General features: G+C 39.9%; 1 protein-coding gene across 2 annotated transcripts; it reads left to right on the forward strand.

Annotated features, from left to right (window-relative positions):
* Nucleotides 1-34: 34 nt before the first annotated feature.
* PPAT (phosphoribosyl pyrophosphate amidotransferase) lies at nt 35-23886 on the forward strand. Of its 2 annotated transcripts, XM_060188045.1 has the most exons (12): nt 35-308; nt 408-562; nt 12223-12289; nt 12845-13051; nt 14440-14552; nt 14654-14799; nt 16568-16640; nt 18102-18253; nt 18394-18521; nt 20027-20248; nt 21329-21449; nt 22718-23886. In XM_060188045.1, exons 2-12 carry the CDS (start codon nt 435-437, stop codon nt 22876-22878), a joined length of 1518 nt encoding a protein of 505 aa, XP_060044028.1. In that variant the 5' UTR covers nt 35-308; nt 408-434; the 3' UTR covers nt 22879-23886. The 2 variants fall into 2 exon arrangements, with proteins under 2 accessions (XP_060044028.1, XP_016043979.1); XM_016188493.2 differs by lacking the exon at nt 35-308 and having other exon boundaries at nt 315-562.
* The last annotated feature ends 238 nt before the right edge of the window (nt 23887-24124 follow it).

Raw genomic sequence — 24124 nt, forward strand, 5'->3', positions numbered from 1 at the left:
GATTGTACACCGTTACGAACGGCCTGGGGCAAGCCTGTGAAGAGGGGCGTACGACGTTTACACATTTTGGGAGAGAAGTGACTTTTAACCCTGCTTATCCCAGCTTTCAAGCCGTGGGTGCAGCAAAATAACGGAGACGTTTCCGAACAGAGAAGCGAGCCCTCACTCAGCTTGCTCCACCCTCACAGCTTCCCGAGGTTCTCCCCGTGCGCGCGCGCGTAGCTGTACAGGCCTCGTCATTGGCCAACCGGAAGGAGGCGGGGCAGAGGGGGCGGGACCGAATTTATTGCGCCGCCGCAGAAGCGAAGGTCAGCGGCTGCGGAGGAAGCGGCAGCGCGGGAGCGAGCGGGGCTTGTCCAGTGTGTGCCTTCAGCTGGTTGGCTCTTGGCTCCCCGCCGCGGCTGCAGGTCTCTGCACGTGCTTTCGGCTGCGAAATGGAGCTGGAGGAGTCCGGGATCCGGGAGGAATGTGGCGTGTTCGGATGTATAGCCTCGGGAGAGTGGCCCACACAGCTAGATGTGCCACATGTGATCACTTTGGGACTCGTGGGGCTGCAACACCGGTGAGCAACAGGGTGCGGGGCGGGGGGTGGGGGGTGGCGGCGCGGGGCGGCTTCATCCGCCGCGATGGGCCACCATGCGCTCTTTACCTGGACCACTGTGATGGCCTGTGGCATCGGCCAGGTTGCCAAGGCGTGCACGGGAGCTTTGGGGCGGACCGGGCTTCCTCCAACCCCGAGCGCTCAGTTAGATGCTCACCCACACCCCTCCGGTCTGTGCACCGCTGTCGGGGGTTCGTGACTGAGGCGGGGGGGGGGGGGGGGCTGCTCCCGGATTGCTTCCCAGCTGTAATGTCCCAGGATCTGGAGCGTTCTTGTCACAGGCTCCTGTGCGAGGGCTGCAGAACCGGGACCTGCGACTGGAGCGGAATCTGCAGACACCACGAGCTTTTGTTTGCGAGACTGTTGAGCGGATCGTGGGGTTTGAAGGTGCAGTTTCTTGGAGTTTGGAGGTCCTAGCGTTCAAAATCGAGAAGTTGACACACAACTACCAGTTGTAGACTTACAATAAAGTCACTGAAAATGAGCTGATCACGGGGAGTAATAGTACGTCTCCAAAAAGATTCATTGGTAAACGTTGTAGATAATGAATGAAAAGGATGGTAGAGTACGCCAAAAATTTTTACTCCCTTTAAAAGCGGGAGATGGATATGATAACTGTGTGGCAAGGTACACCTTGATGTAGACGATTTGAGTTTAAAGAAGAAGAAGAAAAAATTGCAATTCTTGATGCGACCTGACCTAACTGGAATTCCACTAGGTTAAAAATTATATATATGAACCTGGGTTTGTTGTCACTGTAGTATTGCTGGCTTCTATCAGGCAATGCCAGAGCAACAACTTCCAGAACAGTTAAGTAATTTTGCACACTTCTCAGCAGTAAGGGTACATTATGCTTAATTAAATACATCCCTAATGTTTAGCTCTCCGTTACCATACTTACATACATACATACATACGAAGTAGTTTCGTTATTCTTTTCAAGATTCCACAAAGTTGTTTTTCTTTTTTTAGTATCTATTTATTCCCTTTTTGTTGTCCTTGTTTTCACAAAGTTGTTTTTCATATCTTGGGTACTCCTTGTTCAAGAGCTGAGACAGACTCTGGAATAGATCAAATAGCATATTAGATAGATAGATAGATAGATAGATAGATAGATATTGCACCTGCAGACCTGCTTCACTGCTTGCAAAGCAAGCAGCCCCCAGCAGGTGGGGAGCTGGGGGCTGAACCCGGATCATTGCGTGGATCCTTGCACTTCATACTAAGTGCTCCTAACACGCTGCGACCGGCCACCCCCCTTTATTTATTTTTTTTATTATCTGAATTTATTGGACAGAGACGGCCAGAAATTGAAAGGTAGAGGGAGATAGAGATGGAAAGAAAAAGAGACACTTGCAACACTGCTTCACTTATAAATGTTCCCTCCTGCAGGTGGGGACCAGGGGCTTGAATCCAGGTCCTTGTGCACTCAACCAGGTGCACTACCACCTGGCCCCTAAGTAGTGTATTTTGAACTTGAATGACCTGAGTTTTGACTAATTGTGGGTTGAACATAATAGTTACTGTTTTACTTTTATTTTTTATAATATTTATTTATTCCCTTTTGTCTCCCTTGTTGTTTTATCATTGTAGTTATTATTGTTGTTCTTGATGTCATCATTGTTGGATAGGACAGAGAGAAATAGAGAGAGGAAGGGAAAACAGAGAGGAGGAGAGAAAGATAGACACACCTTCAGACCTGCTTCACCGCCTGTGAAGCGACTCCCCTGCAGGTGGGGAGCCGGGCCCGAACCGGGATCCTTACGCCGGTCCTTGGACTTTGCACCACCTGCGCTTAACCCACTGCGCTACTGGCCAGACTCCCAACAGTTATTGTTTTATAATTTATTGAGTGTGTCCAATGTGTAATCCAAGGAAAATTGTAAAGATATATTTTTTATTATTTTTAATTGGAGCACCATCAGCTCTGGTTTATGGTGATGTGGGGTGGGGGTTAGGGATTGAACCTGGGACTTCAGAGCCTCAGGCATGAGAGTCTTTGCATAACCATTATGATATCTACCCCCACTCTTTAAAAGGTAAAGTTTACATAAGGTACTCTACAATAATATTCGTTACTTAAGAAATTCTGTCATAAGACTAGGGAGCTAACACTAATACAAAAAGTCTTCCATGCCTTAGGCATCAAATGAAATAAAATTAAGTAAATAAGTAAATGAAATTCTTTCATGGGGAGAATTGTGAATCTTTAGAGTTGCCTGATAGATTGTGGGAAAGAAACGGACTATGTTGATATAGTAGTTAAAAATAGCTCAAAATTTATCTCCAGACTTTTGGCCTTAAAAATATGTATTTGGATGAAAGGGAGCTGACTGCTGGTTGGTTTTTCTTTTAAAAAAAATACAACTTTTTTTTTTTTTTTTTTAAAGCAGAGCACTGCTCAGCTCTGGTTTATCTTAGTGCAGGAAATTGAACCTGGGAGCTTAGAGCTTCAAGCATGAATTTTTTTTTTTTTTACCAGAGTACTGTTCAGCTCTGGCTTATGGTGGTACAGGGGATTGAACCTGGGACTTTGGAGCCTCAGGCGTGAGAGTCTGTTTGCATAACCATTATGCTATCTACCCTCCGCCCACATGAAAATTGTTTATTTATTTGTTTGGGAATTAATGTTTTACATTCGACAGTAAATACAATAGTTTGTACATGCATAACATTTCTCAGTTTTCCATATAACAATACAATCCCTTTAGGTCCTCTGTCATCCTTCTTGGATACCCCCACCCCCACCCTCAAGTCTTTTACTTTGGTGCAATAACAATTCCAATTCAGGTTCTACTTGTGTTTTCTCTTCTGATCTTGTTTTAGCATAAAAGTCTTTTGCTTAACCATTATTGCTGTCTCACCAGCCCTGAACCTGGGACTCTAGAGCTGCAGGCTATCTTCCCTCACCTAATAACTGGAATCTTAATTACATACATCTTTTTTAACATTTGTTTTTCTGTGAAGTATAAGATTGGATAGTTTAAGGGCAGTAAATATCTGAGAGCAGAAGTAAGTGGATTCTGTTAGAGTACTCATTTGACCAGGTAAGTCTTTGCTAAATGATCTACTAAAAGAAAATTGATCCTTGTAGGATTTTTGAAAAAAGACTTTAAGGTTCAGAAACATCGGGGCTAGGTGGTGGCGCACTTGGTTGAGTGCACATATTACAGTGCACAAGGACCCAGGTTCCTGCCCCCAGTTCCCACTTGGAGAGGGAAAGCTTTGCTAGTAGTGAAGCAGGGCTGCAGGTGTCTCTCTGTTCCTATCTTCCCCTTCCCTCTAGATTTCTAGCTGTCTATCCAAAAATAAATAAGGATAATGAGGGCAGGCGGTAGCGCAGCGGGTTAAGCCTACATGGCACAAAGGATGGGCATAAAGATTCCAGTTCGAGCGCCTGGCTTCCCACCTGCAGGGGCGTGCCTTCACGGGCGGTGAAGTAGGTCTGCAGGTGTCTGTCTTTCTCTCTCCCTATCTGTCTAACCTCTCTCAATTTCTGTGTTTCCTATCCAACAACAGCAGCAATATGACAACGATGATAATAATAACAACAACAACAAGGGCAACAAAAATGGGGGAAATGGCCTCCATTTTTGGATTTGTAGTACAGGCACAGAGCCCCAGCAGTAACCCTGGAGGCAAAAAAATTAAATAAAAAAATTGTGCAGTGGGGATATAGCATAATGGTTATGCAAAGAGACTTTCATGCCTGAGGCTCTCAAGTCCCAGGTTCAATCCCCCACACTCCATAAGCCAGAGCTGAGCAGTGCTCTGGTTAAAAAAAAAAATTTAAAAAAGGTTCAGAAACATCTTTTGTAGGGTATGTTTGAAGATAACCTCCCTCCTCCAGTAAATCAACTAGCTTAGCTTTCCCTTGGTTATGTGATTTAAAAAAATGCCTTCTCCTCTTAATTATCACTTAACAATGATGGAAAATTTTAATAACTTAAGCTTGGGCGATTTACCTTGTGAAATTGGGTCATATAGGGAATCTCTGCAGAAACAATATTTTTCTTTCTCCTTTTTTTTTTTTTTTTTTGTATCAGCTCAGCTCTCTGGCTTATTATGGTGGTGCTGGGGAATGAAACTAGGATCTTAGCCTCAGATATGAATCTGTTTGGATAACTATTACGCTATCTGCCTCCCCGCCTAGACATTTTGATTCTAATATAATACTCTGAGGGAACCAGTTTCCATTGACCTCAGGGTAGGTTTTTTGTTTTGCCAGCCCTGGTTTGTGGTGATGCTGGGGATTGAACCTTGAATCTCAGACCCTCAGTTAAGAAAGTTGTTTGTATAACCATTATGCTGTCACCCCCAGCCCAGGAGTAGCTTTCTTAAAAGACATAGGCACTGGTTCTGCAAACGTCACTAGGAAAGTACCTGTGAGAAAGTGATGTACTCAGGAGTTAATCTTCTTTTATCTGTAGAATTTTTAAAATATTAAGTCTATTATTAATTGCCTTTAAGCCAAAATTTAATTTTAGGTTATGGTTCTCCCCATCCCTCTCCCCCCCCCCCCCCCAGCACTGCACAGCTTGGGTGTTTTTGTTTTGATGGTGGTGGGGGAGTTTGAACCTGGGACTTTGGAGCCACAGTCATGAGAGTCTATGTTATGTACTCTTCTCCCCCACCCCCAGCAGAGTCTTAAAGCTGTCATAGTAAGGTATAATTTAAAGAATTAAAATACTGCATAGTTGTGGAAATTTCTAACTGCGAAAGTTTCCATTTACTCTGTTACTTTTTGGTCTTGAACTATGAGAGATAATTTCTCAGCACTTCTTGCTCTTTCTACTCACAGTTCATAAACAACATATTTAGTCTGATTTGTCAAGGACAGGCATAAACTTATCAGGAAAAAGCAACAAGTTTTTCTCAATGTGGAAAAGGTTGGTATTTCTCAGGTTCTAACTATCTTTCTATGCTTTTCATACTCAAAAAAATCTTGGGGTTTTGGTGTGACCTTCAAATTAGAAGAAACAATTGAACATAGTCATCATTTATATATATTAGAGTTCAAACATTCAACTTACACTAAAGATAAAGCAATTGGACAATGAATGAATGATGAATTGGATATTTGAGGTAGGGTTTTAAAAAGAAATGGAGATTTGACTTAGATAAACATTTTACATAGTTTTGGGCTCATTTCAACATACACTGTTAGATTTTTTAATTTTGAGGTTTTTTTTTTTTTTTTTGCAAAGAGAAGTAAATAATTATTTAGAAAGATACACTTGGAGATTACCATGTTTCCATTTGGCAGTTTAATGCAGAGTAGCATTCTGTTGATCATATATCCCATAACTTTTTTTTTTTTTTAATATGTGCGTCACCACCTGGCCCCTTACATTTTTTTTTTTTTTTTAAAAAAACATTTATTAGTGGGAAAGAACCAAACCATCACTCGGGCATATGTGATGCCAGGAATTGAACTCAGGACCACATAGTTGAAGGTCCATTGCTTTATCCATTGCACCACATCCCTTGCTAGTCACCTGTTAAACATTTAGGTTGCTTCTACCACTTGGCTATTGTGATGCAGCTACGATATTTTAATGCCCCCTACTGGCCATCACGATTATTTTTATTTTGTAGATAGAACTCAATGTACTCTTGTGGTTTTCAGGTTGAAGATGAGTGGCACCTAGGTGATAGTGTCTTATATTTTTGTGTACTGTTATATATAATACTAAGCACTAGTTGAGCATGTCTGTGCTCATGTCTTTGAGACTGCTTTATATACTCAAAGTGGTTATTTATAAGAATACCAAGATAATGAGATATTCCATTTCCTTCCTTTAAGTGACTGCTAGAAATAAAAGTGTGAAATTCTTCCCAGTAATTCTCTCATAATGTGCTGCTTTTTTTGTTTGTTTGTTGGCCTCCAGTTATTGCTGGGGCACCATCCTTGCACTACGAATCCACTGCTCCTAGGGGCATCTTTTTTCCGTTGTTGTTATTGTTGTTGGATAAGACTGAGAAATCGAGAGAGATGGGGAAGACAGAGGGGGAGAGAAAGATACCTGCAAACCTGCTTCATCACCTGTGAAACGACACCATTCCCCCCCCCCCATAGGTGTGGAGCTGCTGGCTCAAACCGGGATCTGCTAGGTCCTTGCACTTTGTGGTGTGTGCGCTTAACCTGGTGCACACCACCCAGCCCCCTTGTGCTAGTATTTTTAAGTGATAATTGTATTAATAGTAGCTATTTTCTCCATATATGTGGAGGTCATTTGGAGTTTATTTATTTCTGTCTTCTGTTAGTCTTACTGTAACTGTGTTAACCAAACTGGTTTTCATCCCTGGCTATGCCTGATATTCTGATGCAGATACGGAAGCCTTTCCACTGCTTATACTACACCAAATTCTCCAAAAGTTGTAAAGTGGGGGGGGGTGTGTGTCCAATTAGTTATCCAAAATGGGGGGGTTCAAATCTTTTTTTTTCTTTATGGGGAGAGTGATGGTTTATCTTAATTAAGATTTATTAGCAAGAGGAAGGACCAAACTAGAGCATCACTAGCATATGATGCTAGGATTGAACTCAGCCTCGTGCTTGACAAACAGTCCAATGCTTTCTCACTGCACCACCTCCTAGGCTAAAAAATTCAGTTTCTAAAATGACTAGATATAAAAACCAACAGTTTGTGTTTGATTTAATCTTTTGCCTTTACATATAATAACTATCGAGATACTCTACTCGAATTCTCCAGAGAACTGACAGGTTATTTATTTATTTTTTTTTACCAGAGCACTACTCAGCTCTGGCTAATATTGGGGGGATGGGAATTGAACCTGGGACTTCAGAGCCTCAGACATGAAAGTCTCTTAACCATTTCATAACCATTATGCTATCTACCCCCACCCGACAGGTTGGATCTTTCGAATGCTATAGCTGTTAATATTTCTCAGGGAACTCTTCCTGCCTTATTAAATATACATCTGATTTTTTCCTCTTAGACCCCGCAGAACTGTCCCACTACTGATGTAGTTTCTATTGCCATTGATCGTTCTCCCATGTGCCAGATCTCATACATTGCAAGACATGTCCTCTACCAGGTGTGCTATGTCCTGGCACCAGGTTGTGTGTGTGTTTAAAGGTTTACTTATGAACTGTTAAAGTTTTTATTATGATGAGAGGGCAGGGGACAATGAAGTAACCAAAACAAATTGTTTGGCACATGTGATGGCAAGGGTTGAACTGGAGGGGGGGGGTAGGGGAGGGCTGCTGCTGCTTAAAGTCAAGCACTCTAGCCTCTATGCCACCTCCTGGTCCCCCCTGGTTTTGGCTTTTTATTATGAGGGTCATTGCTATAATGCACTCAGAATTCTTAGGGATGCAGGGCTTTCTTTATCTTGTCTTCATAACCCTAGTCAGGCTGCATTGTTTCTTTTTCTCTCCACTTTCACCTGCCACTTCTTCCATTGATTTTTAAATTTGTCACTCAGGATCTATGAGTAGAAATTTGATTAACTGATTGGTTAAGCAGCATTGATCTTTACACTTGGCAAGGTTTTGGGGGCTGAGAATTTGACTATAAGCCTTCTGCTTAGAGGTGGGGGAGTCCCTCTCCTATCCTTTACCACCCCCCCAAATTTGGTTTGTGTAAAAAGACAAACTATCAGATACAAAGCATTCTTCCCAACGGCTACCCCCTCGTAAATGTGTATATACCATATGGTAGTGATTCTTAAACTTAAGAGCATGCAACAGTTTTCTCAAATGCAATGATTTCTATCTCTGTATTTTGTAAATACTAGTTATTATCTAACAGTACTTCATAATGTTTATAATGTTTTTGTGTCTTATAAATAGCATGAGTTAGATCATCTTATTAACTTGTTTTTACCTGTGCTAGGACTTTTTATGTGTCTCAGGCTTTATGTATTCTCAAATTACTGAGCAATTAGTCTTCAGCTATAACTCCCCAACAATGACTGAACATACTATAGGGTTTGGTTTTTAAAGTCACTTACAGTGTTGTTTTATTTGTTTTAAAATAGGAGGCCATGCAGTGGCATACCCAGTTGAGTGCACACAATACCAGGTGGAAAGAACTGGGTCTGAGACACAAGTACCCAGTGTCAAGTCACTGATCCTCAAAGGCAGAGGGAAAACTTCATGAGTGTGAAGCAGTGCTACAGGTCTCACTCCCTCTCCTTTTAAATGTATAAAATAAGGGGGGGGGGGAAGCATATTATACTAAGTGATAGTGTCAGCTGCTCCTTATTTTTTGGAAAGTGGTTTACATTCTGAAAATATTTTTAGGTTTTAATCTTATGACGGGAAATATATACATACATAATACACATATGTACACATCACTTGTTTTTATTTTATTTTATTTATTCCCTTTTGTTGCCCTTCTTGTTTTATTGTTGTAGCCGTTGTTGGATAGGACAGAGAGAAATGGAGAGAGATGGGGAAGACAGAGAGGGGGTGAGAAAGATAGACACCTGCAGACCTGCTTCACCGCCTGTGAAGCGACTCCCCTGCAGGTGGGGAGCCGGGGGCTTGAACCGGGATCCTTACGCCAGTCCTTGCGCTTTGCACCATGTGTGCTTAATCCGCTGCGCTACTGCCCGACTCCCTACATCACTTGTTATTTTCCTATAGCTCCAGATCAGACATTTCCTTCTCTTCTATATAAACAAATAGTCTTGCCAGGCACCCTTCATTTGCATTAATGATGTTGCTGTTCATCACATCCAAATCATGGAAGCACAGCATAGTTTTAGAGCAGTCTCCAAAGTTGTGGACATATTTAACTGCCCTAGATTCACAGTTGAGATTTGTGCACTTTGCCTGGCAGTTTCCAATCCCTTTATTCTGGTGCTTGCAGCCTTTTTTTTCTTTTTTTCTTTTTTTCTTTTTTTTGCCTTCAGGGTTATTGCTGGGGTTCCGTGCCTGCACTATGAATTCACTACTCCTGGAGGCCTTTTTTCCAATTTTGTTGCCCTTGTGGTTATAGCTGTTGTTGCTGCTGGATAGGACAGAGAGAAATTGAGAGGGGAGGAGAGAAAGATAGACTTCTGCAAACCTGCTTCGCCACCTGTAAAGACACAAGCCTGCAGGTGGGGAGCCAGGGACTCGAACCGGGATCCTTATGCTGGTCCTTGGGCTTTGTGTTATGTGTGCTTTACCCACTGGGCTCCTCTTACATTTTCTTCTCAATGTAAGTAAACACTCCTTTATTTCTCAGTGCTTTGTGAAGATGTTTTCATATAAATATATATAATTTTTTACTTTTATTTACTTATTGGATAGAGACAGCCAAAAATCAAGAGAGAAGGGAGTGATGAGAGGGAGAAAGACACCTGCAACACTGCTTCACTACTCACAAAGCTTTCCCCCTGCAGGTGGTCCTTTTACATCGTAATGTGCACTCAACCAGGCCCCTCCTATATATTTTTTTCTGGACAAGACATTTAGCAAAAATTTAACCTCTTCCTCAGTTCAGTACTTTCCTGCTCTACTCTGCTATAAAAGTGACCTGGAAATGATTCCCTAGCCTAGGTTTTGTTTCCCTGGAGACCAGATGGCTGGTTGTCAATAAGCTCCCACAGAGCTGAAAGGTTCTAGTTTAGCTGGCTCAAGTTGCCTCAGGGAAGTAACTTGAGAAACTGCCAAATAATCAGCCTTTTGTGATTAAAGAAGTCTGGACTTAAATAATTTCTAACACCATTAATTTCAACTAATTTCAAGAAAAGTTACCCCAGAGTCAAGGGAAAGAAAAGTAAAGTTGTGTGTTTTTTCTTATATAATATCTTCTGTTCTACAAAATATTTTTATTTTTACAGATTTATTTATTTATTTATGAGAAAAATAGAGAACGAACCAGACATCACTCTGGTACATGTGCTGCTGGGGACTGAACTCAGGACTTCATGCTTGAGAATCCAATTATCCACTTCGCCACCTCCCAGACCACTATTTTATTTTAAAGTGAATTATCTTTATTGGATAGAAACAGCTAGAAATTGAGAGGGGGGAGTTAGGTGGTAGCGTAGTGGGTTAAGCGCACGTGGTACAAAGTACTAGTGGTACAAAGTACTAGGACGGGCGTTAAGGATCCCGGTTTGAGCCCCCAGCTCCCCACCTGCAGGGGAGTCGCTTCACAAGCAGTGAAGCAGGTCTGCAGGTGTCTCTTTCCCTCCTCTCTCCATTTCTCTCTGTCCTATCCAACAATGACAACATCAATAACAATAATGAAGCAACAAGGGCAACAAAAGGGAAAATAAGATAAATAAATAAATTATATATAAAAGAAATTGAGAGGGAAGGGGGGAGATATAGGAGGAGAAAGACAGCACTGCTTCACCACTTGTAAAGCTTTCTCTTATGTGGGGACTGGGGGCTTGAACCTAGGTACTTGTACAGTGTGGTGTGTGCACTCAACCAGGTATGCTACCACCTCTCCCTCCCCCCTTTTTTCTTTTGTACTAGAGCACTGCTGTGCTCTTATTTATGGTGGTGGAGGGAATTGAACCTGGGACTTACTTTAAACTATTGTTTTAGAAATGGGTGACAGGCTCATTCTGCCCTGAGATATATAACTAACATTTTTTTTCCTTCTGATATGAATAACTAAACCTTGTAGTATTGTTAACCTTTAGACACCAAGTCACTACAGGTATTTTTTATATATATATATTTTTTTTTTTTTTCACTCACTAGGGTTACGTAACATTGGGGCTCAGTGTTAGCACTGCAAATCCATTGCTCCTGGCAGCCATTTTCCCCCACCCCAGCCCTATTTTAGTTGATAGGACAGAGAGAGGGTAGGGGAGATAGAGAGTAAGAGAAAGATAGACACCTGCAGACCTGCTTCATCACTTCTGAAGTGGACCCCCTGCAGGTGGGGAGCAGGGGCTCAAACCTGGGTTTTTGTGCATAGTACTATGTGTGTTTAATTGGGTCTGTAATGGCCTGGACTTCCCAGTCTTACAAGTATATTATACTTGATCTATTTCCAGAAAATTATTAAGTACATTGATAATTTAGTAAAATTGTTTTCTTTTTAAATTCAGAGTTTTATCATTTAAATTTATATTTTGACCTTTTGACTTTGTTCTATATTAACGCCTCTGAAATGCAGACAATGAGATATGAAGAGTGATCAGTTTGGTGTTTGGGAAGTAACATTTTTTTTCTTGATGACAGAAGTGAAATAGAGAAAAACAAAAGTAATCATTTTTATAGATAACTGTGGTGCTGAGCATTTTAACTATTACAATCTCAGAGGTCATACAGTACAGAGATTTGAAGTAAAAACCCTAGAGGCAGACTATCTATTCTAACCCTTACTGTGCCAACCAGGTGACTCAAGGCAATTTATCTAACCTCCATTTTTTTAGTGATGTTATCTGTAAAATGGGAATGATAATCATATTACCTACTTCATAAAATTATGAAAACCAAATTAGGTCATTCATATAAAATACTTTAGGCAGTGCCTGTCACTAGGTAGAAACTAGACCATATGACCTAGTCCTAACAGACTCAATGTACTCTCAGCCTAAATATATAGATGCTTTTGAGAAAACATATTGTAAAGTTCATCAAGAAACTTTAAGTAGATTAAATTTAACAATCAACACTTTTTTTTTTTTATTCATAGGGGTCAAGAGAGTGCCGGTATTGTGACCAGTGATGGAAGTTCAGACCCAACATTCAGAACACACAAGGTATTTTTTTATACACACACATACACACACACACACACACACAATGATGATTATAAAAATAACAAAAGTCAGATGATACATGGGCTGGAGGTGTAAACATGAGTAATTTACATTTAGAATATTCTGGGATAAACCTTTCTCACTTGATTTTTCTAGTATTTGTCATTAAAATGCATGTTTCCCAATGTTCACTGGATAGAATGACCCAATAGATTTGTTTGTTTAGTTGTGCCACTAGGGTTATTGTTCAAGCTCTGAATCCTGCTCCCAGCATAAGCTTTATTTATTATTTATTTATTTATTTATTTTTACCAGAGCACTATTCAGCTTTGGCTTATGATGGTATGAGGGGATTGAACCTGGGACTTTGGAGCCTGAGGCTAAAGAGCCTTTGCCATAATCATTATATGGCTTGCCCCTGCCTGAGTTTTATTTATTTAAATACTTGATTTCTTAAATGCAGATGAAAAGAAATTCTACCTTGTAGGGCTATGAGTGTGTTTTGTTTTGTTTTTTCTTTTTTCTAAGATGAATTTTTACTTTGATTTTTGTCAGGGAATGGGTCTTGTAAATCACGTATTTACTGAAGACAATTTGAAGAAATTATATGAGTGCAATCTTGGAATTGGACACACGAGATATGCCACAACAGGAAACTCTGAATTACAAAATTGCCAACCCTTTGTTGTTGAAACGCTTCATGGAAAAATAGCAGTGGCACATAATGGAGAATTGGTGAATGCTACTCGATTAAGGAAAAAGGTAAGTTTTAAATGAGGTTTTCTGATTGAGCCAAATTATTGAAGACCTTGATAACTAATTATTTCCTAAATATTGCCACCGGTTACCTAATCACAATGAAAAACTTCATCTGAATCATTAGGATTTTACCCTTTAATTATAATTATAATTATAGATTCTAAGAGAGTCCCCCAGAGTATGGGGTAGAGGTACTAAGGCTGCATTATCTATTTTTGACTTTCATTAATGCTAGGTTACTTCCGTTGCAGTTGATTGAGCCCTAGTAATCTTAGACTTGGTAAATTTAGAAATTATTAAAACTCAGGAAGTGTTTCCTAGAGAGGTTGTGTCCCAGATACACACCATGATCCCCTGACATTCTAAGTTTAGCATTTCGTGTGGGGGTATTACCTTTGCAAAATTACTACTTTGATAAAATCCCCTTTATTTATTTTTGCCTCCGGGGTTATTGCTGGAACTTGGTGCATACACTACAAATCCACTGCTAGAGGTCTAAAGGCCATTTCTTCTATTTTGTTGCTCTTGTTAATTGTTTTGTTATTTTTATTGTTATTATTGATGTTATTGTTGGATAGGACAGAGAGAAATCAAGAGAGGAGGGGAAGACAGGGGGAGAGAAAGACACCTGCAGACCTGCTTCACCGCAGGTGGGGAACCAGGGGCTTGAACTAGGCTCCTTATTGCTGGTCCTTGTGCTTCACGCCTGCTGCGCTACCGTCCGGCCCCTTGATAAAATCTCTTAAAAAACAGAAAACAAATACCCAAAGCATAGCACAATAAGCAGGTGCTAGACTTCTATACACTGAGCTGTCTTTTGAACATTCTGCAGTGTCAGTGTAAACTAAGCCTGTGCATGCCCATGGAGAGGCAGTCTCTGGACACTTGTGTAGGAGGTCAGAACAATCATGCATTGTTCTCAGCCAGTTTTTTGGGTTTTTTTTTATATAACAACTATGTCTAATGTTTGATAAGTAGTTCTTTGTCTTACTCTGATAGTTGGTAAAAGTGGGTAGTCAGTTTGACCACTACCAACAAACCTGAATTGAAGGTCTTCCACTCCTATGGTGATGTGTCCTGTTTGTCAGGCATGTGAAGGGAATAAAATGTTAGAATCATAATCTCAAGACCTCATTCTCACAACGTTATGTCATTGTAGGTCTATATTCAGATTTACTATTTGACTTTTTTTTTTCTATTAGACCTTTTAAAGGCACTTTTCCCCCCTTGCTTCCAGCCTCTCTTTTTATACATGTACCAGTTATAGCCTGAAAGATTCCCATAACTGAGTATCTATGCCGTGCCTGCATTTCATCTATTATGTGGGCTTTTGGTAAGGGGTGAGGTGAAACTTCCTCTCTAATAATGAAACATTTTCCCCTTCTAAATAGCTGCTACGCCGTGGCATTGGTCTGGCAACAAGCTCTGATAGCGAAATGATTACCCAGTTACTGGCATATACCCCTCCAGGTGAACAGGATGACACCCCAGACTGGGTAGCAAGGTAACTTAAGACTAGGCTAAGCTTGCAGCTCTAGTAATGAAAGCTTTGCCTTGTGTTTTTATAACTCAAGTTTATTCATGTAATTATTTTGTTAATTTCAGGATTAAAAATTTAATGAAGGAAGCCCCCATAGCATACTCCCTGCTGATAATGCACAGAGATGTTATATATGCAGTTCGAGATCCGTACGGGAACCGCCCTCTGTGCATTGGTCGTCTTACTTCTGTACCAGATATAAACGATAAAGGTAATGAACTTTAGAATGGATAGATTTTCAAAATGCTATTCAAACTCATAGTCCTGTTGACATCCTGAAATTTTTAGATACAGAAAACTTACGAGATGGGTCTAGGTTTAAAAAATTGTGTTCTTAGTTTTTCTTTTCTAAGAGTAAATTTTTTTTTTTTTGCATGCTTTTGGTGACCAGAGACCCCGACACTGTAGTATCAACAGTTTTTAAATTTTTTAAGAATTTATTTATCTATTCATGAGAAAGATAGGAGAGAGAGAAAAAAACAGACATCATCTGGTACATGTGCTGCCGGGGATTGAACTTGGGACTTCATGGTTGAGAATCCAATCTTTATGCACTATGCCACCTCTCAGACCACACAGTTTTTATTTTCATTAATGAGTGCCAGGATCTCATCCATATACAATGCTGCCAAGTGATTTTTTCCATTCTTATTTTAGAAAGGATGTTGAACAACAGAGAGAGAGAGGTGTTGTTTTTTTTTTTTTTGGTTTTTTTTTTGTGTGTGTGCCTCTGTTGCCCTTGTTATTGGTAGGACAGAGAGAAATCGAGAGAGGGGGAGAGAAAGATAAAGACACCTGCACACCTGCTTCTCTGCTTGTGAAGTAACCCCCCCCCCCCACACACACACACACACACAGGTGGAGAGCTGAGGGTTCGAACTGGGATGCTTTACTCTAGGCTTTGCACTTCACACCATGTGCACTTAACCCCTTGCGCTACCTCCGGGGCCCCAGGAAGAGACATCTTTAGTACATGAATCTCTACCACCCATAGAAAGTCACTCTTATACCTGGTGAGCTATCTCCTGGTACCCCTGTTCTTTGAATTTAAAGTACATTTTCTTTTGTACTTCTGAGGACAAAATGCTTTGAGTTTATTTATTTATTTATTAAAGCTTTTTTGTTTAATATTTATTCCCTTTTGTTGCCCTTATTGTTTTATTGTTGTTGTTATTGGATAGGACAGGGAGAAATGGAGAGAGATAGGGAAGACAGAGGGGGAGAGAAAGACACCTACAGACCTGCTACATTGCCTGTAAAGTGACTCCCCTGCGGGTGTGGAGCCAAGGCTTGGACCCGGATCCTTAAGCCAGTCCTTGCGCTTTGCACCACCTGTGCTTAACCTGCTGCGCTACCGCCCGACTCCCTGCTTTTAGTATATTTAATTGACCGGTCCTACTTTTTGTGTCTAAATTGCCTGCTTACATCAAGTGTCCAGCTATTGAATGTGTCCAATGATTCTAATGACTTTATTTTCTTCCTTTTAATCAATCTGTATTTGTTACAACCTTTTAAAGTTAACATTACATTGAGCAGTACATTTCCATTCATAGAACTTGCTCTGAGTGTTTTTGAACATATGCCTACGTAGGCCTTTTGCTATTTGAAACGGCACTTTTCTTTGGAAAACCCCATGGGTTACTCCCATCAAGGTGGTTCAGTGGGTTTCTATAGGCCTGGCACATGCAGTTGACAGCTAGAGGGGATGGAAGATTCACAAACTGTTTACAAGGTGACAGTTGTCTTTGATTCCCCTTAAACATCAAGGTCTAGGCTCAGCGAACTTCAGTGAATTCTAATGACTTTCTTTTACCAGATGTCTTACAGTGAAATAACATCTGAAGAGGTCTTGGGATCATTTATTTTTACTTGAGTCAGAAATGAATTTCCAATTAGCTTACCTGGTGTTTAACTACTCTCTTGAAATAGATTCAGAAAATTTCTTGAATTCATTAATTGAATTGTTTTGTGATTTACAGAGAAGAAATCTTCAGAAACTGAGGGATGGGTGGTGTCTTCTGAATCGTGTAGTTTTTTATCTATTGGTGCAAGGTAAGTTAACCATACTCAGTGTAGTGGCTTTTTTCACATTGATAAGGTTTTCTTTTGGGCCAATGAAATAGTGTGTTGTGTTGTCCTTAGCCCAGGTTTGAGCCCTGCCCCTATGGCATTGGAAGAAGCTTTGGTACTGTGTGGACTCTTTCACTCTTCTCATTGCGTCTTTATCTTAAAAATGATTCTCAATTTTTACATGAAAGTTACTGCTGTCTTAAGATATTTATAAAATGAGGGCCAGGTATTGGCACACTGGGTTAAGTGTGCATGGTTTGAAGCACAGGAATCCCAAGGCTCCTGGTTTAAGCCCTTAGCTCCCCACCTGCATGGGGGTCACTTCAGAAGTGGTGAAGCAGCTCTACAGGTGTCTCTTCTCTCAATTTCTCCCTGTCCTATCTAATAAAATGGAATGAAAATGGCCCCAGGAGCAGTGGAATCATAGTGCTGACACTGAGCCCCAGCAATAACCCTGGAGGGGGAAAAAGTTCATTATAAAATGTTTAATTGTGTTCAGAATTGCACTCATGCTTTAGTAATAATCTCATTTTAAAAATTACTACATATATATATATACATACATATATATAGAAGAGAGGAGACACACCTGTGGCACTGCTTCATTGCTCCTGAAACCTTCCCCCAAAACACATACGCACATACCACCACCACCCTGCCTCCCCTGGGACCAGTGGCTTGAATCTGCGGGGTCCCTTGTGCATCTCAATAGGTACATTCAACTAGTGGTTTGTTGTTGTTGTTTGCCTCCAGGGTTATCGGTGGGGCTTGGTACCTGCACTATGAATCCACTGCTCCCGAAGGCTTTTTACCCCCCTTGTTGTTTTATCATTGTTGTTGTTATTGCTGTCATTGTTGTTAGGTAGGGCACAGAGAAATCGAGAGAGGAGGGGGAAAGATAGACACCTGCAGACCTGCTTCACCTCTTGTGAAGAGACCCCCCACACACACACAGGTAGGGAGCTGGGGGTTTGAGCCAGGATCCTTATGCTGGTCCTCCAGTTGCACTTAGCCCACTGTGCTACCGCCCGACCCGCCTCAACTAGTGTTTTCTTAAGGGTTGGACAATCAGCTCCACCTGCAGCAGGGGAAGATTCAGGAGCAGTGGAACAGTGCTGCAGGTTTCTCTTTCCCTCTCTAGCTCCCCTTCCCTCTTTATTTCTGTCTGTTTCTATGCAATAAATAATAAAATAATAAGTGCTTCACTTTAGCCTTTCTTTCAAAAGGTCAGTATTTAGGGTTTTATTTTATTTTATTTGAAGTTAGAATTTAGAGGTAACATCTAATGATTATTACTGTATTATTATTATTTTTTTTTTAATTTAACCCATCTCTAGACTTAGATTAAATCATTTTTTCCTGTGTAAGAGATTTTGTACTGTATAGTAGATGTTATTATCACCCTGAATGATTGGTTTGTTTATATTTTCATTGCTTACCAAGGTATCACCGTGAAATCCTTCCTGGAGAAATTGTAAAAATATCTCAACATACTGTTAAAACTCTTGATACTATACCCAGACCTGATGGAAGCACAAATGCTTTTTGTATCTTTGAGTATGTTTATTTTGCAAGACCAGACAGTATATTTGAAAGTAAGTAAAGCTTCTTTAATAGTTAATTGCCCAGCTTATGTGTTTATCTATAGAGTTCTAACAAGTTAATTTCTTAGAATTGTGGTATAATGTACATTTTATTCTGTTGCATGACACTAATCTTTTCCCAAATATTCCAGACCAAATGGTTTATACAGTAAGGTACCGTTGTGGTCAGCGACTGGCAGTTGAGGCAGCTGTGGATGCAGATGTGGTCAGCACTGTCCCAGAATCTGCTACACCTGCTGCTCTTGGTTATGCGGCAAAGGTATTTACTCTTTTTTTTTTTATTTATTTCTTTATTGGGGATTAATGTTTTATAGTCAACAGTAAATACAGTAGTTTGTACATGCATAACATCTCTCAATTTTCCACATACAATACAACCCCCACTAGGTCCTCTGTCATCCTTTTCCAGGACCTGTACTCTCCCCCCCACCTACCCCAGTCTTTTACTTTGGTGTAATACACCAACTCCATCTCAGGTTCTACTTGTGTTTTCTTTTCTGATCTTGTTTTTCAACTTCTGCCTCAGAGTGAGATCATCCCATATTCATCCTTCTGTTTCTGACTTATTTCACTCAACATGATTCTTTCAAGGTCCATCCAAGATCGGCTGAAAATGGTGAAGTCACCATTTTTTACAGCTGAAGACTCAGTGATTTATTATGATGGAAAACATGTTTCCTTTTGATTTCCTGTTGTCACCAGGACTTTACTGCTCAGGGACTTTTTCAAAAACATCAGAGCACCAAAGCAGGTGCCAGATAGAGCATATACTGCTATATGTGAGGACCCAAGTTGAAGTCCCTGGCTTCCCATGGGAGTACCTACTTGGCATGGCATCAACGGAATCTCTACAAGTGGTGCTGCAGTCTGTGTCTTCCCTTTTTGTTTCTATCTTAAATTTTCAAAGTAAAAGTAAATGTTCACTAGTAGCAGTGGGACCTCAAAACAAAAGTAAAAATAGTAGTAGTAGCAGTAGTAGCAATAATCACCTTTTTACCAGAGTATTGCTCAGCTCTGGCTTACCACTGTGCCAGGGATTGAACCAGATATATCAGCATCAATGTTGTGGCATAACTATCACACTGTCTCCTGACTATAGACACACACTTTAGAGAAGTATTACCTTGATGAATGGATAGATTATTACTAATAACTTTTAAAAATATGTATGTATATTTCCAGGCAGTGATTTTACTGCTGACTTGCTTCCCTGAACCAGGCTTTTTAAAATGAGATACAAGAGTCAAGTAGGGTCATTGGTGGTGTCCATTGGGCTATGTTGTTCCCAGATAGTGCAGGGGGGGGCAGACCCCAAGGAACCTCATATACACAAGGTGGCTCAACCCCTGAGCTACCTCCAACCCTTGTGTTTTATCCTTTCTCAGGTCTTTATAACCTTAGTGTTCTCTTTCAATGTAGAGCAATAGTATGTTTGAAAAGTATTACAAGCCGTAGCAAAGCAAATTGGATTTTCTACCAATTACATTTAATGGTTCTTGCTTTTGCCTTATTTCACAATATTATTTTTAACCAGAGATTCTTCAACTCTGACATTTACTGGTGCAAGAGAATTGAACATCGAAGCTAAAGGCATTCATTACAATTTAAATAGTGAAGGAAAATTTTAAGCTGATGGTGTTCAGACTACTAACTATATTATAAACATTTGCATACATATTGTGCAGTTAACTTAGAGACTATAATGGAATCATGACTAAGAGTTCTGTATGTTTTCTTATTGTTCTTCTGTTTCTTTTTTATCAGTGTGGGCTTCCATATGTGGAGGTGCTATGTAAAAACAGATATGTGGGAAGAACCTTCATACAGCCAAACATGAGGTTGAGACAACTTGGTGTCGCAAAAAAATTTGGAGTATTGTCAGAAAACTTTAAAGGCAAAAGAATTGTTCTTATAGATGATTCAATTGTGAGAGGAAATACCATTTCACCCATAATAAAATTACTTAAGGAATCTGGTGCAAAAGAGGTAAGTTATTAAAACATCAATAACAACATGGCATTGGTATGAAATAGTCTCAGTACAATAAGTAATAGATAATTGAATATATTAGACTGACAGTTTTCAAATAAATGAAGTTGGTGTAGAAGTTGGTATAAAAATAACTGTAACATTGGAAAACATGTAATAGTCACTTTGTCCCTGACTTGGTGCCTCACACATTTGCAGCACCACTGTTGAGTGACCTCTGAAGATTTGGGGGGGGGGGGGCAGGGTCTTCAGAGGGTAAAAACAAGTATTCACAGCAACTGTTCAACTATGTGTGAACCCTGTTCCTTTATGGTGGCTGGGGTCCATGACCTGGGTTCTTGCACAAGATAATGAGCCATATTTAAGAGCCACTTTGCCACCCATGTTGCTCACATGTCAGGGCTCAAACCCTGGGCCTTAAGCTCAGTAAGGTACATACTCTACCAGACTCAGCCCCACAAAACTTGTCTTTACATAAATGACTCAATATAAAAGCTTAAAAACTTAATAAAATTAAAAGGCCTACAAACTCCCAGAGATAAATATTTCAAGCGTTAAATCTCAAAGTTATTCTAAGTCTAAATATTTGTGATATTTTTCTCTTTGGAATCCTATGAAAGTTATATAGGAAAACAGGTATATAACAAAGATCTAATGCAGTAGTAAAAATGACAGGCCAAAACACCCTCTGGAAATGGGGACGGGGTGAATCAGATTGTAAATGATTACCAATAGTTGACTAATAAATTGATGATAGTATAGTGGAATACCATAGCCATATTATAACTGAAGATATCTTATCATAAGATGTATGTATGCATGTAGAAAGGAAAATAAGTGTTAAGTGGCAAGGTTTTTGTTTTTATCATCATTGGAGCTTTACTACCCAGTGGACTGTTTTCAGAGACAGGAGAGACATCTGTGGCACTGTTTTACCACTTGTAAAGATCCCCCTCGCTGCTAGTGGCAAGTAGGGGCTTGAACTCAGGTCCTTGTACATGGTAATTTGTATACCAATGCCTGGCCCCAGTGATGATTTTTGCATAGTCATACTAATGTATGAAATTATTTTCCCAGGTACATGTTCGAGTAGCTTCACCCCCAATTAGGCATCCATGTTTCATGGGGATAAACATACCTACAAAAGAAGAACTTATTGCCAATAAACCAGAATTTAAATACCTGCCAGAATATCTAGGTACGTATAAAATTTCTGTGAATTTAATTTAGATTTTTTTCCGTTTTTTAAATTTATTTATTAGTGAGATAGGATAAAGAGCCAGACATTACTCTGGTACATGTGTTTGTTGGGAATTGAACTCAGGACCTTATGGTTGAGAAGTTAATGCTTTCATCCACTGCGCCACCTCTCAGATCACTTAATTTGACTTAGAGATTATTCAGAACAGATTCAAAAATTTTCATTCTTTATACATTCATTGAAAAAAAATTGTTGGGGTTGGGTGGTGGTGTACCTAATCACACACACATGTCAATACTGTGCCACCACCCAGTCCCACCACTACGATATCAAAAAAATTCCTTGGTTAGCCAGTGTTTTCTTTTATCGAGTAGATTAAAAAAAAAAAATCTGGGGGTCAGGCAGTGGCGCAGTGGGTTAAGCGCATGTGGCGCAAAGCGCAAGGACCAGAGGAAAGATCCCGGTTCGAGCCCCCGGCTCCCCACTTTCAGGGGAGTTGCTTCACAGGCGGTGAAGCAGGTCTGCAGGTGTCTACTTTCTCGCTTCCTGTCTTCCCTTCTCTCTTGATTTCCCTCTGTCCTATCCAACAACAAACAACATCAACAATGGCAATAATAATAACCACAACGAGGCTACAACAACAAGGGCAGCAAAAGGGGGAAAAAATGGCCTCCAGGAGCAGTGGATTCATGGTGCAGGCACCGAGCCCAGCAATAACCCTGGAGGGGGGAAAAATCAACTTAGAAAAGCTAACAACTTTCCTTTTGATCTTCCTGAATCAAATTTTATTATTATCTTTTTTTTTTTTCCTCACCAGAGCGCTGCTCACCTCTGGTTTATGGTGGTGCGGGGGATTGAACCTGGACTTTGGAGCCTCAGGCATGAGAGTCTATTTGCATTTGCATAACCATTATGCTATCTACCCCGGCCCTGTTAGAACCATTTTTAAAAAGATTTTTTAATTTATTTACTTGTGAGAAAGATAGGAGGAGAGAAAAAGAACCAGACATCACTCTGGTACATGTGCTGTTAGAGACTGAACTCAGAACCTTCTGACTTGAGAGTCTAGTGCTTTATCCATTGTGCCACCTCCCAGACACAAAATTGTATTATTGTCTAAATTTTAATTAACATCTCAGAAATTAATAAAATCTCTGCTAGTGTTCCCACTTTTATTTATTTTTTTTAATGAGAAATGGTTACTCATGATAAGATTTCTTACTTTTTGCTACGTCTCATTACTTTTTCTTTTTCTCCCCCTACAGGAGCAAACAGTGTTGTGTATCTGTCAGTAGAAGGACTGGTTTCATCTGTGCGAGAAAAGATGAAGCATGGAAGTAATACTAATGGTGTGACATCTTATTTTAATAATGGTCATTGTACAGCTTGTCTCACTGGAACATATCCTGTGGAATTGGATTGGTAGTGACTGCATATTTCAAGAGAGAAAGTCACTGGAGAAGTCGTTGCACCATATCTATTTACTGTTACTAAGTTGGTACAGTGTCAAGTACCACATGCTTATGTTTAATTTTATAAGCTTTGAGATTTTTCTAAAAATGGTACCAAAGTGCTGTGTGTTCTTTAATAAATCCTAGATAAATGTTTTGGTGTTGTCTAGGAATTTGGGTGATCTTTTCAGTTCAGTAGTACAGTGCTTTGAAGCTACCAATTGTGAAATCATGGACATTTAATTTCAGATCAGTAATGAACAGGTAAAGTTTGTGTTAACGGGGAATTACCAGGTACTGCACTGCCATAGAATCTTAGAGTATTTTGTAGAAAGACAATATAATTAAGTTATGGAATATTTTTATAATTGAATCCTGCCAATTGCATATGATACCAACAGAACTGCATGTGGTTCTATTCTTTATACAAGCAGTGGCTGACCTTTTATACCTGTTGAGAGAGGGCAAGTGATTACTTACACTTTGGAAGACATTGGGCTATGATTTTATACCGCAATAGGTCCTGTGAGTTAAAGATAATGTTTCATGTAGATCTTAAGTCCAGTATACCTCAAAGCAAATGTGTCGAGCCCCTCTAGAGTTGCCACTATATTTAGGTCCTGTTTTCCATGTATAATCTTAAACAAACAAAAACAAAACCTTTTTTGTGCCTAACTTTCACCTGTATAATAGGGTGTTTAAGTCATTAAAATTTTTATGTGGGTAAGATAGTGCATGCATGATTATTAGTTTTTGAAATGTAGGTCTGCAACTGAGGTTTCCTTATTGTAAGGGAACCGTAATTTGGTGGTGCTTTGCCACCTCTTTAATGTGCCCTTAAATGTTTGTAAAAACGTGTCCGTGGAAAAGTTTCCTACATTTAACAAGAAAAAGGAGTCATACTACTTAGTGCTCTCATAATGTAAGTCCAGCAAGTAATCTAGTTCATTGAAATAAAAATTCTTAGAATTTTTTATCCTTAATTTGATTATGTGATTCTTTTTAATTAATACGCTTTTTAAAAGTGTTCAGTTATTTACAAGCATAGACATGTGTTCATACACATACATACATAGTGATCAAATAGAAATACTGCAGGGCTATTTCTGTTTCAGCATCAGAGACATAGTTATTTGAAATCAGAATGCCTGCCAACTTTTGGCGGTTACCAGGGTTACTGACGAGGCTCAGTGCCTGCACAACAAATTCACTCCTAGTAGC

The sequence above is a fragment of the Erinaceus europaeus genome, chromosome 3 (assembly GCF_950295315.1).
Source record: "Erinaceus europaeus chromosome 3, mEriEur2.1, whole genome shotgun sequence".
Taxonomy (NCBI): domain Eukaryota; kingdom Metazoa; phylum Chordata; class Mammalia; order Eulipotyphla; family Erinaceidae; genus Erinaceus; species Erinaceus europaeus.